Source organism: Filicampus tigris, chromosome 13 (assembly GCF_054856515.1).
Source record: "Filicampus tigris isolate MCC_2025a chromosome 13, RoL_Ftig_1.0, whole genome shotgun sequence".
NCBI lineage: Eukaryota > Metazoa > Chordata > Actinopteri > Syngnathiformes > Syngnathidae > Filicampus > Filicampus tigris.
Window position 1 is genome coordinate 20,267,614 of NC_141229.1, and position 13,011 is coordinate 20,280,624.

Consider the following 13,011-nt stretch of genomic DNA (forward strand, 5'->3'; position numbering starts at 1 on the left):
ATGATGTCAACGGATGAAGTCACCTTCCTCAATGGTAAGTGTTTTTTTTGTTTTTTATTTAAAATACATACATATTAATGTATCGTTTATTCATTGGAATGAATTGAGAAAAGCTATTTGGGAAATGCCGATGACTCTCAGAGACAGTAAAAAAATTGTGGCTGCACATTTTAGGCTTTTTATTTGTATTTCAGCAACACACCTGATTTGTTTTTAGGAATGCAAACTTGATTTTGTATTAGATGTTCATTCAACTGTTTGCTGCTTTGAAATGTTATTTTACCGTTGTAAAAAATGGACACAAGTTGTTGAGAAAACAACCTACAGTAGTTCCTGCAGGCTTTGATGTTTTACACCTCCTGACAGATACCTTTTCATTAATTAAACGCTTTTGCTTCCATTTTCTATATGATGAACCCGATACCAGTAATTGGCATCACCAAATTAAAGGGAAGTATGTATTCAGTTTGTCAGATAAATTATACTTGTGCAAATGTAGGTACCTGTTCAATAAAATGTATTCATACATTTCACCAGTCAGATACTGTTGTCGAATTTTAATAAATGGAGCTGAATAAGGTTCAGACGTGCAAACTAAGATTTTTCTAGATTGTCTCGATCTTTTGATGATATTATGGACCGTAGATCGTGAAATCGCTAAATTCCTTGAAATTGTTCTTTCAGAAATCTTGTTCTTAAGATGTTGGATTATTTCTCTCACGCATTTGTTCACATAGTGTTGAACTTTGGCCCATCATTGGTTGTGAACAAGTGAGCCTTTCGGGGATGCTACTATAACCGATCATGACACTCACTTTTTTGCAATAAACCTGTTCAGCCGTAGAATGTAGGTTGAAAGGGATTTGCAAATTATTGTATTCTAATTTTAATTATTTTTTTATTAATTGGGGTTTGTAAATAATGATAACATAAATAATTGAATACAATTTATGAAGAACGACTTTAGTGAATAATAGAACAAAAAAAGCAGGTGGTGCTAAAACATTATAATCGGTGTGCACATAATCAGTTCTGCTGTGGTTCTCAAATGAGCGCCACAAGTTATTGTATGGTGCTCAATTTTCTTAAAGACTTGCAGCACATCTGGGCAAACATTATACAATCATTCCAGCAACTTTTTTTCTTTTAATTAAGTAGTGCCAATGCCAACTGTGGTCCTCATGTTAGCAACAATCTTATTTCCTGCACAGTGGAGGGAAGAGAGGAATTTTCCCTGGTAATAATTCATCAGGTCATGAGAATAACTAATAGTGGTTTCTGCTCAAAATGTCAGCGCCCTCTAAAAATACAGAAAATAATATGGACACTGTAGACATGCTGGGTTTTTTTTTTGTGTGAATGTTTATTAAATAGTGTTTTAATGTTAATATGTGGCGATACATCATTTTGATGTGACTGATTATAATTTTTTCACAGGTTTTTATTAAAATTTTTATTTCCTAATTATAACGTTTACTTTATGTACACAAGCGGAAGATCATTAAAACAATATAATTTGCTGCTTTATAAAAATACATTGAATTCAAATCTAACATAATTGTGTTAGCAAGTTGGAGTGACAACAGTTTAAGTTTCTCGCAGTAAGGGGAGGGGTGGGGCGGTGGGTGGTGGTTGTACGAGTGGTAGTTGGTTGAAGTTGGTAGTCGGAAACGCTAACGGAAGTCCGTTTAAAATCACAGGTGGACCGGCCTATAGGCGATTACAATTTTTTTCCGGCCAGACAAAAAGGCGGAAGAGTACCCCGGCTGTAGGCGGTAGGCGATAAATGGACCGCAATTTTTTAGTAAAATGCCCAGCTCTGCTAATACATTTGAAAATCAAATAAGTAAACATTTTTAATTAATCATTTTTATGATTTTATTATGTCTTCCGTGCATGATATTGTTTCGAATGCGCCCCGTTGCATTATGGGAAAAAATGCTACATTTTTAGCATTTAGCCTCCATTTTATCAATAAGTTGAACATACTTTGCAAGTACATTCAAAAGTGTTTGCAACTACGTTTCAATGTGTATTAACTCTAACTGAGAGTGAGGCGCAACATTTCAGCTTCTATTTTTCATTGCATTAGAGTTCAGTGCCTCGGAATTTTGTAAAATCATGCAATGTGCCTTAACAAATGTAAAGCATTACTTTTGTAAAATGTAATTTTACTCTACAGTTGTATGTAATTCGGTGGACCTGAGACTATGAACTCTTTCATATGTTTTGTCATGTCCCCTACAGCAACATCCATTCAAAATTTGATAATTTCATCATATCAAGAAAGTATTCAAATGCTTGATGAAAAATCCTTTCAAACCAGACAAAGGTAATCAACAAGCAAAATGAATTCTATTGTCTGTCACCGTCTCTGTGGAAAAATACTGTGGCAAAAAAAAAGGGGCCACACAGAACTACACACTTTAATTTTCTTTTCATTTGTGTGCATAGACGAAGTTCACCCGTGTCCCTGATTCGCGGCTTTACATTTCGTCGACAAACTGAGACAGAGACGCTAGAGATAGGACGTGCTGCTGAGGTTTTCCAATCAACTCTGCAAGGCCTTCACCAAAAACTGAAGCAGAGGTATAAAAGGGCAACAACAGGTAGGCTCACTTTTAATTGTAAAAAAAAAAAAAAACAACACTTGAGTCAAGACAACTTTTAGAGTCAGGCTGCAGTTTTTCTCTCCGAAAAATTGGTGAAATGCTTTTTTGTCAAAGGTTTGCTTTCATGGGAGCATGTGGAGCTGATTGCAGAGCTGTCAGGATGTCCACCTCCAGCGCATCCGGCTATCTGCCAGTATAGTTACCTCAGCAAGTATCGTTCCATAAATGGCATGTGCAACAACAGGTACTGTAGTCAAGTGACGTCATTGCATTGATCCACACAAATCTCATAAAACAACTACATTGAGAGTTAATACATTTGAAATGTGGTGGAATTGGGGACTATTTGACTCTATATCACTGCAAATATGGCAATCGCCAAATACAATGCAAACGTCTACAACACGGAAATGGAAAACAGACAGGACACGAGCCCTTGAGGACCGAGTTCAGACACCCCTGGTTTAAGAAAATGTGTGCGGTTTTTGTGTGCTTATCTCCAGCGCTTGGATGAACTCCACATTGAATGGTGTTTTGCAAAGTGGTTCCATCCTTGGTGAATGGCATTCAGACACAGTACGTTCACCAATTAATGAACTGGTAATGTCGTTATCATTCCCGTTCTTGAACGGGAAAGGCAGACATTATTGCCCCGATAAATGTTTGCAAGTGGTAGTTTGTCGAAGTTAGTAGTCGGAAATGCTACCGGAATCCCGTTTAAAATAATAGGTGGACCGGCCAATAGGCAATTACTATTTGTTCTGGCTGGACAAAATGGCGGCTAACGGCGGAAGGGTACTCCAGCTGCAGGCGATAAACGGACCGGCAAATTTTGGTAAAATGCCCAGCTCTGTATACAGTATATATATATTTGTGAGTTAAAAAAACCCCCGGCTTGGCTTGATTAAAAAATCACGTTGTTATTTTACGCTCTTTATCAGTATATTTACATTGCAAAAATACTATAATCTCAACACCATTATACCAACTGTGCCAAAACTGTGCCAATCTTCAAGATAGCAGGACTGAGCTGATCAAAACAAGCCGCATGCTGGTGACAACATATTCATCCATTGCCGTGATTGGTACTGACTGTCCCGTCTTTCCTGAGCAGATCACAGTGGAACAGTCGCAGATTGATACTGTGGAGAACTCCTTTGAGTGATTACGGATCAATCTAGCTCTTGCCAGGTTGGGTTTTCGCAGCGTTTGGAAGTCTGCCAACAATTTTAGAATCTTGCTGTGTGAACCGGGCTTTAGTCTCATAAAAAAGTCCCCAAAAGGTGAACAAAAAGCAGAACACACTCAGTGATAATTTGGCTCAACCTGTTAAAATCTTGTATGATTTGCGAATTCACATCAGAGCTGGGCAGTTGTTCCCTGGGCCAGACCGGTCAGACCCTCCGGCCTGGCGGGATGCCCATTTTTTGGGCGTGGGGGGGGTGGGGGTGGGGGGTTTGTCGTGGTTGACAAATTTTTAAAAACGACTGGACTAATCATGGCCTGAAGTGGATTTTAGTCCGGCCCACTAATTGTCCTCATGCCTTTGACATGGTCACGAGGCAGCCAAATTTCATCTCAGCCTACTCAGTGAAAGGCTTCTTTTTAGGCTTCTTTCTACTCCCGCGTCGGCGCAAGCGACAACTGCCGCATTGATTCACGTGACCGACGCATTGCGCTTTTGGCGACAGGTCTACAGCACATGCCACGCACACATCAGGAATTGTTGCTGCTCTAATCGGTCCATTATGTCACATGTTGCGATGACATACAGTTTCCCACACGGAGAGGAGAGAGAGGATGCAGCACACAGCGCGTTGCTGCTGCAAAAGCAAACTAGTTTGGCAATAAAATTAAATGCATCGTCTAGTCAACTCGGTCCCTTTATGGTTGTAGCAGGTACGATATCCATTGTTGTCACTGTCTTTTTGAAGCGACGCCCCCCGACTTGGAACTTAACTGTTTCAAAACATCTTGTGCCCGGAAGTATATTAAGCTGCGCGCAGCACTCAAGTATGACGCTGCCACATCAAGGTGGAGTTCATGCACTTCTTCTGGCGTTTTCTACTTCCGGAAATACGCCGTAGCAAACCTGCTGTGTATAGTTGTTTGCTGGTATGCTTTTATTTTGAAGGCCGTGAATGAAGGGAAGTGTGGAAAATAAATAACTTGTTGAATGCGACTTCTGGCCGTCTGTTAGACCCAAATAATTACACAATACGACAAAACCACCCCTGGGGTTCGCAATGGAAGTAAGCACACGCAGTTTTTGGGGTGATAATTTTTATGAATAAGGGCGGGGGGTCGCGGCCGGAATGGTACCCAGGTCAAGGGTTGAGGGTCGCGGCCGGACCGGCAAAAAAGGGTCAAGTGCCCAGCTCTGAGGCACATTTCACTGTGGCATTCCAAACTTTACAACCTGAGGACCATTGAACTATTGCTGTTTCATTGCTGTTCATTAAATATCAATCTTCATGTTTGTTTGTTTTTTGGCAGGTACAATCACCTCTGGGGAGCAGCTAACATCCCTTTGATAAGATGGCTTCCACCTCAATATGAAGATGGATTGCGACAACCCAAAGGTTGGAATGCAGGAAAGCTCTATAATGGATTTGAGCTTCCCAAGGTAAACTGCAATATATATATATATATTCATTCATTCATTATCCATACCGCTTATCCTCACAAGGGTCGCGGGCGTGCTGGAGCCTATCCCAGCTGTCTTTGGGCAGTAGGCGGGGGACACCCTGAATTGGTTGCCAGCCAATCGCAGGGCACACAGAGACAAACATCCGCACTCACAATCACACCTAGGGGCAATTTAGACAGTCCAATCAACTTACCATGCATGTTTTTGGAATGTGGGAGGAAACCGGAGTACCCGGAGGAAACCCACGCAGGCACGGGGAGAACATGCAAACTCCACACAGGGTGGCCGGAGCCGGGATCGAACCCACGACCTCTGAACTGTGAGGCGGACGTGCTAATATATATATATATATATATATATATATATTAGGGGTGGGCGATATATAGATATTACATCGTTAAGGGGTTTGACATGTTGACGATCTCATAAAGCCGAAAGATCATGTGATCGTCTACAGGGCACATTCTATACAGTTCTATACAGTTTAGCTCTATGTTGGTTCAAGGCTGCTGACGCATACCCAACCAACCAATCACAGCATGCATAGTGCACTGTACATGACACTCCAAGCCTCCCTGTTTGTTTGTATAGCGGGAAGCTATAGCGGAAAGTCACCACGAAGCAGAGTTGGTCCCGAAAAGAAATTCCACATCCACAGTGTCAATTTGGTTTGGCTGTTTCTCGGAGGAGAAAGCGCAAACCAGTTATTTGCAAAGTTTGCAGTGACTCGGTTTGGACGTCAGATGGCAACACGACAAACCTGTTTAATCACTTGCGGGGACAGAGACAGCACCCAAAAAACTACGCCAACAGCCAAAGCAAACGGAGATCAGACATATGGTAGCCAGAGTCAGCCGCTAGCTCCAAGCTAACACAACCCACAGTTTACAGTCTTTTAACAAGGGCACTCCATACTTAAAAACAAACAATCAGTGTAAAGAAGTAACTGAGGCAGTGACCTATTACCTTGCTGAAGACATGATTCCCATTAAAACAGTGGAAAACAGGGGGTTTAAAAGACTTTTCAAAGTACTAGACCCGCGTTACAAGCTGTGTTTTATGTTTACGTTATGTTACCTTTTATGTTTACATTCACTACACATGTTGATATATATATATATATATATATATATATATATATATATATATATATATATATATATATATATATATATATATTAGGGGTGTAACGGTTCACAAAAGTCACGGTTTGGTACATACCTCGGTATGGGGGTCAAGGTTCCGTACGGGTTCGGTACAGCAATAAGTCTCAAATGCAACAGACTAGGTTGTTTTTATTTTAATTTTGTTTTAACAGAGAGCTACAATTCAATTTGCTATAAAGCAAAAAACATTCCCTGTTATAAAAGCACAAAATAGAATAAAAACGTACACATTAGGGTTGTTCGTAAATAATAATAATAATAATAATAATAACAATAATAATAATAATAATATAGGCTCCAGCACGCCCCGCGGCCCTTGTGAGGATAAGCGGTATAGATGATGGATGGATAATAATAATACTAACAATAATAATAATAATAATAATGATTAAAAATATTAAACACAAGAAACCCCCTTTCTTCCTTGGATAGAATGAGGTTGCAGATAAAGTCAGGTAGCACTTGCCAACTAGTAACTTTGACTTCATTATAAGAGCAGCAGAGGACAGCTCATGCGGCACCACGGCTATTGTGTGATTGTATATGACAGGGACCACGGTCAAATGTCGCGGTCGCTTGGATGCTGCAGCCGTTCATTCATGCACAGCGGAGAGGGGAGGGGCTTCGCTTGGTGGTACACTACGACAGCATTTTTTAACATCGCAATCAAATGGCCGACACACTATGCTAATGCTAACAATATTGCTGTCTTGGTAAAATTCTAGAACTGTAAAAACAAAAGCCGCCAAGTAAACAGGACGCTGTTTGGCTGTGTGTGACGTAGTATGCCCGATGCTGATTGGCTGCCGCGAGGCGGAATGGCAAAAAAGTTGACTTGTTTAATACGTGACGAATGGGGCGAATAGACTGATTTTCTGTGCTTTGCGCCGCGTCCCACCGCTCCAAACGCATAATTCGCACCGCCCCGCACGCAACCGCGCCCGCCCACACGAACTACATTGACTCCAATTGAAACGCGCCACCAGAAACGCTCCCAACGCAGTTGGTGTGAACGTAACATGAATGCAGCATCAGGCGTTGACTTCCCCCCACCCCATCAGACGTATTCGTCGTATGAATGCGTGCGCTGAAACCGTGAAGCCTGCACCGAGACGGTTCGGGACGAATACAAAAACTGTTACACCCCTAATATATATATACTGTACATTAGTGGCGATTTCTCTAAAACTGCAAGGGAAGCTGAGCTTCCCCTAAGAGGACCCCTCTCTACACTCCCAAAAAAGTGTTGAAACATATATAATACATATTTTTTCTTTTGTGTCCTTAAAAGGGTAGTCAACCCAAGAATATTTTTTTCAAGAATATGTTCTACGCAGGCACACTAGTTGAAACGAGGCATTCTGATAAACATTGCATTTGTGGAATAAGAGTTAATCCACCCGTTTTTAGCCATTACCGGGGGCGGCCATTTTGTCACTTCTCTCCACTGAAAATTACATCTCAACTGCTCAGGGCTTAGGTAACGACCAATCACGGCTGACCTGTTTTCTGAAGCTGAGCCGTGAAGTCTATCTATGTCAATAAATTTGCCAACCAACTTGTAGTACAGTATATTTTAAGATCAACTCTGGGTCTTATAATCATGTTTAGATAATATAATAATAGAATAAAGGGATTGGCCTCACTGTTCTAATATTTTTACAGGTATATTGGGCCTTTTAACTCATGGCATATTCCCACCCTGTAAAAAAAACATCATGTTATCATTGAAAGTGTGTCACTGATGGTGTAGTGGTACATACACACCTGAGTTGTGTGCGGGCAGCGTGGGATCGGTTCCCGCTCAGTGACGGTGTCTGTATGTGCCCTGCGACTGGCTGACGACCAGTTCGGGATGTAGTCTTTCTTTCGCCCACTGTCAGCTGGGATAGGCTCCAGCACCTCCCCGCGACCCTGTACAGGAGAAGCCGTTTGGAAGATAACACATGACACATCATTGAAAGTATTCATTATATTTTTTGTTAAATTTCAACAGCCAAAGGAAATCAGCAAGAAGATCATGGGGAGTTCTATCAAATGTGAAGATGATGCCTACTCTCATATGCTTGTGGAGTGGGGCCAATACATTGACCATGACATAACGCTGACCCCTCAAAGCCCTGGGAAGCCTGGTGATGACTGCCTGAATTCTTGTGAAAACGTACATCCCTGCTTTCCTATCCAGGTACTGAAACCACAACAAACATTCTCGCGCACCTTTTCCAACCCATTTTTATATGTGTTCCAAATGATTATTTACTTGAGTTGTAGCGTTTCTGTGGAAGTTTTGCATAATTCTGCAGTTGGCCCTATTTGTCTAAAAAAAGTATGTGAATCTGAATGGTTTTTGATCATTAGTTCCGAGATGAGCTCTGGAGCTAACTTTTAAAAGCACTTTTTTAAGATCATATCGATGAAAAAATGGTGTCCACTGTAGGCATCAAAGCAGCTGGAGTTGCTGGGTTTGAGTCTCAGTTAACACCTTTCTATGTGAGCTTTACATGTTTCCAAAATGTAGCGCACAGATTGCATTATTGGTAGCCTTAAAGGGAAGTTAATGCAATTTTTTTTTTTCAAGAATATGTTCTATGCAAGCCCACTAGTTGTAACAGGGCATTCTGATAAATATTGCGTTTGTGGAATAAGTGTTAATCCACTCGTTTTTACCCATCTCTGGGGGCAGCCATTTTGACTTTCACTTTAAAGCGGAAGTCAACCCAAACATATTTTTTTTAAAGAATATGTTCCCAGCAGGCCCGCTAGTTGAAACAGGGAATTCTGATTAATATTCCGTTTGTGCAATATGAGTTGAGCAGCAAAATCCACCCCTTTTTAGCCATCTCTGGGGACGGCCATTTTGTCACTTCTGTCGAATGAAAATGACATCACAACTGCTCAACTCAGGTAATGACAAATCAGGGCTAACCTGTTTTCTGAAGCTGAGCCGTGATTGGGCGTTACCTGAGCCCTGAGGGTCTGTGAAGTGCCAAAATGGCCTCACCCTGAGCTAGCTAAAAATGGGTGGATTCCTCATATTCCACAAACGCAATATTAATGAGAATGCCGTGTTTCAACTAGTGGGCCTACATAGAACATATTCTTAAAAAAAATGTTGGGGGTTGACTTCCACTTTCACAAGTCCACAAGTCATAATTCACACTGTTCAAACTGTTGCTCTTGTCTGCATTGTTCATTACCCCAAATTAAGAAAAACAATGGATGTTGCACTTTCCTAGAAAGAAAAGAAAATGTTTATTTTTGGTTGTTTTTTTTATATATATAAATAAATCTGTGACTGTTTCACAAAAGATAACTAGATTGTGTTTGCATTTCCCCCTTACTGTACCCAATGTGAAACACATCATGACCAAGGTACGTGCTGGAAAGTGTGACACATAATTACAATACATTAATAATTACATCCTATAATTTCCTTTCTTTTCTGCAGGCACTTGACAACTTCCCTAACACACTGCGCTGTATGCCTTTCAATCGCTCATTACCAGCTTGCTTCAACGGCTTTGGGCCTGACATCTCTCAAGCCTTGCAGCAACAACAGATGAACGCCATCACGTCCTTCATTGATGGTTCAGTGGTGTACGGCTCCGGTCCAAAAGTGAACAACTTTCTGCGAGACCTCTGCGGCTTCAATGGGAAACTCACTGTTAATGAGCACTTTAAGGACCCCAAAGGAAGACCCTACCTACCTTTTGAAGAATCTCTGCAATCAGTCTGTCTCCACGGTGGGCAAAATGCGGCATGTTTCCGTGCCGGAGACAGTCGGGTCAACGAGGGTCTGCCTCTGGCCAGTTTGCACATGCTGTGGTTGCGGCAACACAATCAAATAGCTGAGACACTGAAACACCTCAACGGTCACTGGAATGCGGAGACCATATATGAAGAAACACGCAAGATTATTGGGGCTCTGCACCAGGTACAGGATCTTACTTTACTTAATATGGCAAAATATTGTTATGGAGAATGAAACGGCCTGACATGGCATCATTGGGAGGGGTGGCTGCCCTTCCCGCGGGGGCTGTCATCGCAGGGACCCCTTGGGTCTGGGTGGCCGGCGGCCTCTACACTTTGTGTGGGGTCCGCCTGTCGAATCCGGGCCTCTATGGTGGTGGCGCCCCTGTGGCCGTGGGCTGTCGTTCCCCTCGGCGCGGAGAGCTCCCCTTGGGTACCCTTTCCTCATATGGTTTCTCTGTGCCTTGTCATGTCTTTTTAACACATTTTATCAGGTTGTGCACTTTGTGTGGGTGTGTGTGAATGATTGCTGATGTACTAATGGATATCTGTCTTGGGTTTGTTGGAAGGGAGGGCATGAACGGATTATTATTTTTTTTTTTTTCTAATTATCTATGTTTTGCTTTGAATGTTTTAAAGCACTTTGAGTTGCATTTTTATGTATGAAAAGTGCTATATAAATAAAATGTGATTGATTTATTGATTGATTGATTGATCATTTTGTCACTGGTTTTCATTCCATCTGGGATGGTTTTTAACTTCCAGTTGGATTGGAAATGCGAAATTTGTCAGTCTTTCATGACAAAATGAAGATGCACAGACCCACCTTCACATTTATCTCACACAAGTGAGAGAAAATTTAACCACTGTTGTAGAAAAACAATCACTTCATTAACAAGGGATTCCGCTGTAATTTCACACGGCATTCTTATGCTTCCGAGTTGAGGATGGACCTTCTCTAATTTTTGAGTGTGCTTCAACCTCAATTTTGGGAGGTAATATTTCCATGACTTTTGGACAAATTCCAAATAGAACAGAGACAAAATTACCACCGTTTTTAGTGACAACTTGTGGAGGTTGAATTCCTTACTTGTTTCACGTTTGTAATCTTTGGTCTCAGGTCCTAGCAATGTGGTTGTATGACAAAAAATATGGATTGGAACAGTAATCTTTTTAATCTCTCATAATACATCACCTTCCAAATGAATCACCTTTTCATCATGATTAAGCCCTAGTTTAGGTGCATTTGGCCAACATTCTTATCCCATTGAGACAGAAAAGCAGGATGCAGATCAAAATGTTTTTTTGGGGGGGTCAGACCATATGATGTAATACGCCCAGTTCCCATTTAGCCCCCCACGTAATGTATGATGATGTTTTTCATGCTGCATTATTCTACGTCTGTTGTAAGACAAGGCAGTGTGTTGTCATGGAGAAACAGGAATGAGTCGCCTTAGTTTGGGTTTAGAATGTCTCATTTGTCACACCAGTCCTGACACACCTTGTGTAATACTAATGAATAGCGGAATAGAATATGATTTTCGTGAATAAATGCTTTCCTACAAACACTCTCAAACACTTTGGAGTTTGTGGTACAGAAATAAGTAGAGTATTTCATTTGTTATTTTATGTTTTTGTGTGTCTAGTCTAGATATCGTGTTTAGAGGGCAGAGTAGTCAGTGCGTGCTGATGAACATTCCCAGACGAATGATAAGATACATTCCTGTTTGGGACAAATATACTGCGCTCCAAACATTACACCAGCAAACATCCGCCAATGGGCTGCTGACAAACACTGGGTGATAAGGTATATTTGGGCCATAATGATGTCTATGAGGCCCAGTAACAAATTGGTTCTCTGTACAATGTGTGGGGCAGTGGTAGCTGTATTAGTATCTGTTAGGATTGTGGCTTTTTGAGCTGGAGGGTCACAGTTAGTGTCCCGCTGTGGACAAACGTAAAAATGGCAACAAGTTGGTGGAGCGGTGCCTGTCTGTTTCCTGGCTACTGTTGGCTTTCAAAACTAAATTACATTGTTTTCTGCTTTTTCTTAGATTATAACCATGAGAGATTATGTTCCAAAAATAATTGGTAAAGAGTTTTTTGACAATTACATTGGACCGTATGGAGGATATGATCCAAATGTGGACCCATCTGCTTCCAATGTTTTTGCCACGGCGGCATTCCGGTTTGGTCATGCAACAATCGCCCCGGCCGTCAGGAGACTCAATGAGAGCTACCAGCAACATGAATTTTTCCCCAGTTTAAAGCTGCATGACACCTTCTTCAGTCCATGGAGAATAATCAAAGAAGGTAAGAGTTAATTATTGACAAAACTGGTCACAGTTATGTTGCTTGTCATTTCTGTACTCTGCGGAAATCTTCAGCATCATCTCCACCCTAAGATATGTTCCCCAATGGACCAATTAGTCAAGGAAATTTGAACATTTTAATGAATGACGATGCAGAAAATGCGGTTATTTGGCAAGTAAAGTGTGTTTTTCCACAGGTGTTGGCCAACGATAGGCAGTTTTTGCTTATTCCCCCAAATAGTCAAAATGATTTACACTGAATACAATTTTAAAAATTAATAAGTTAAATTAGGCTTTTGGATTTATTTATTTTACTCAAAACTACCAATGATGATATTATACCATTTGTCAGTATTTTTAAAGAGGAAATCAACCCAAACATATTTTTTTTCCAGAATATGTTCTATGCAGGCCCACCAGTTGAAATATGTCATTCTGATTAATCTAGCGTTTGTGGAATATTAGTTAAACAGTAAAATGCACCCACTTTTAGCCATCTGAGGGGGTGGCTATTTTGTCAC

The 13,011-nt window shown here is 41.0% G+C and overlaps 1 protein-coding gene across 1 annotated transcript in view; it reads left to right on the forward strand.

Moving 5' to 3' along the window:
* tpo (thyroid peroxidase) overlaps window positions 1-13,011 on the forward strand; it is a 22,081-nt gene continuing 9,070 nt past the window's right edge. The window contains exons 1-8 of the mRNA XM_086050046.1: window positions 1-34; window positions 738-771; window positions 2,455-2,609; window positions 2,727-2,856; window positions 5,109-5,238; window positions 8,425-8,613; window positions 9,877-10,362; window positions 12,233-12,491. Coding sequence (XP_085906172.1) covers window positions 1-34; window positions 738-771; window positions 2,455-2,609; window positions 2,727-2,856; window positions 5,109-5,238; window positions 8,425-8,613; window positions 9,877-10,362; window positions 12,233-12,491 — 1,417 coding nt within the window. The remainder of the gene's footprint in view (window positions 35-737; window positions 772-2,454; window positions 2,610-2,726; window positions 2,857-5,108; window positions 5,239-8,424; window positions 8,614-9,876; window positions 10,363-12,232; window positions 12,492-13,011) is intronic.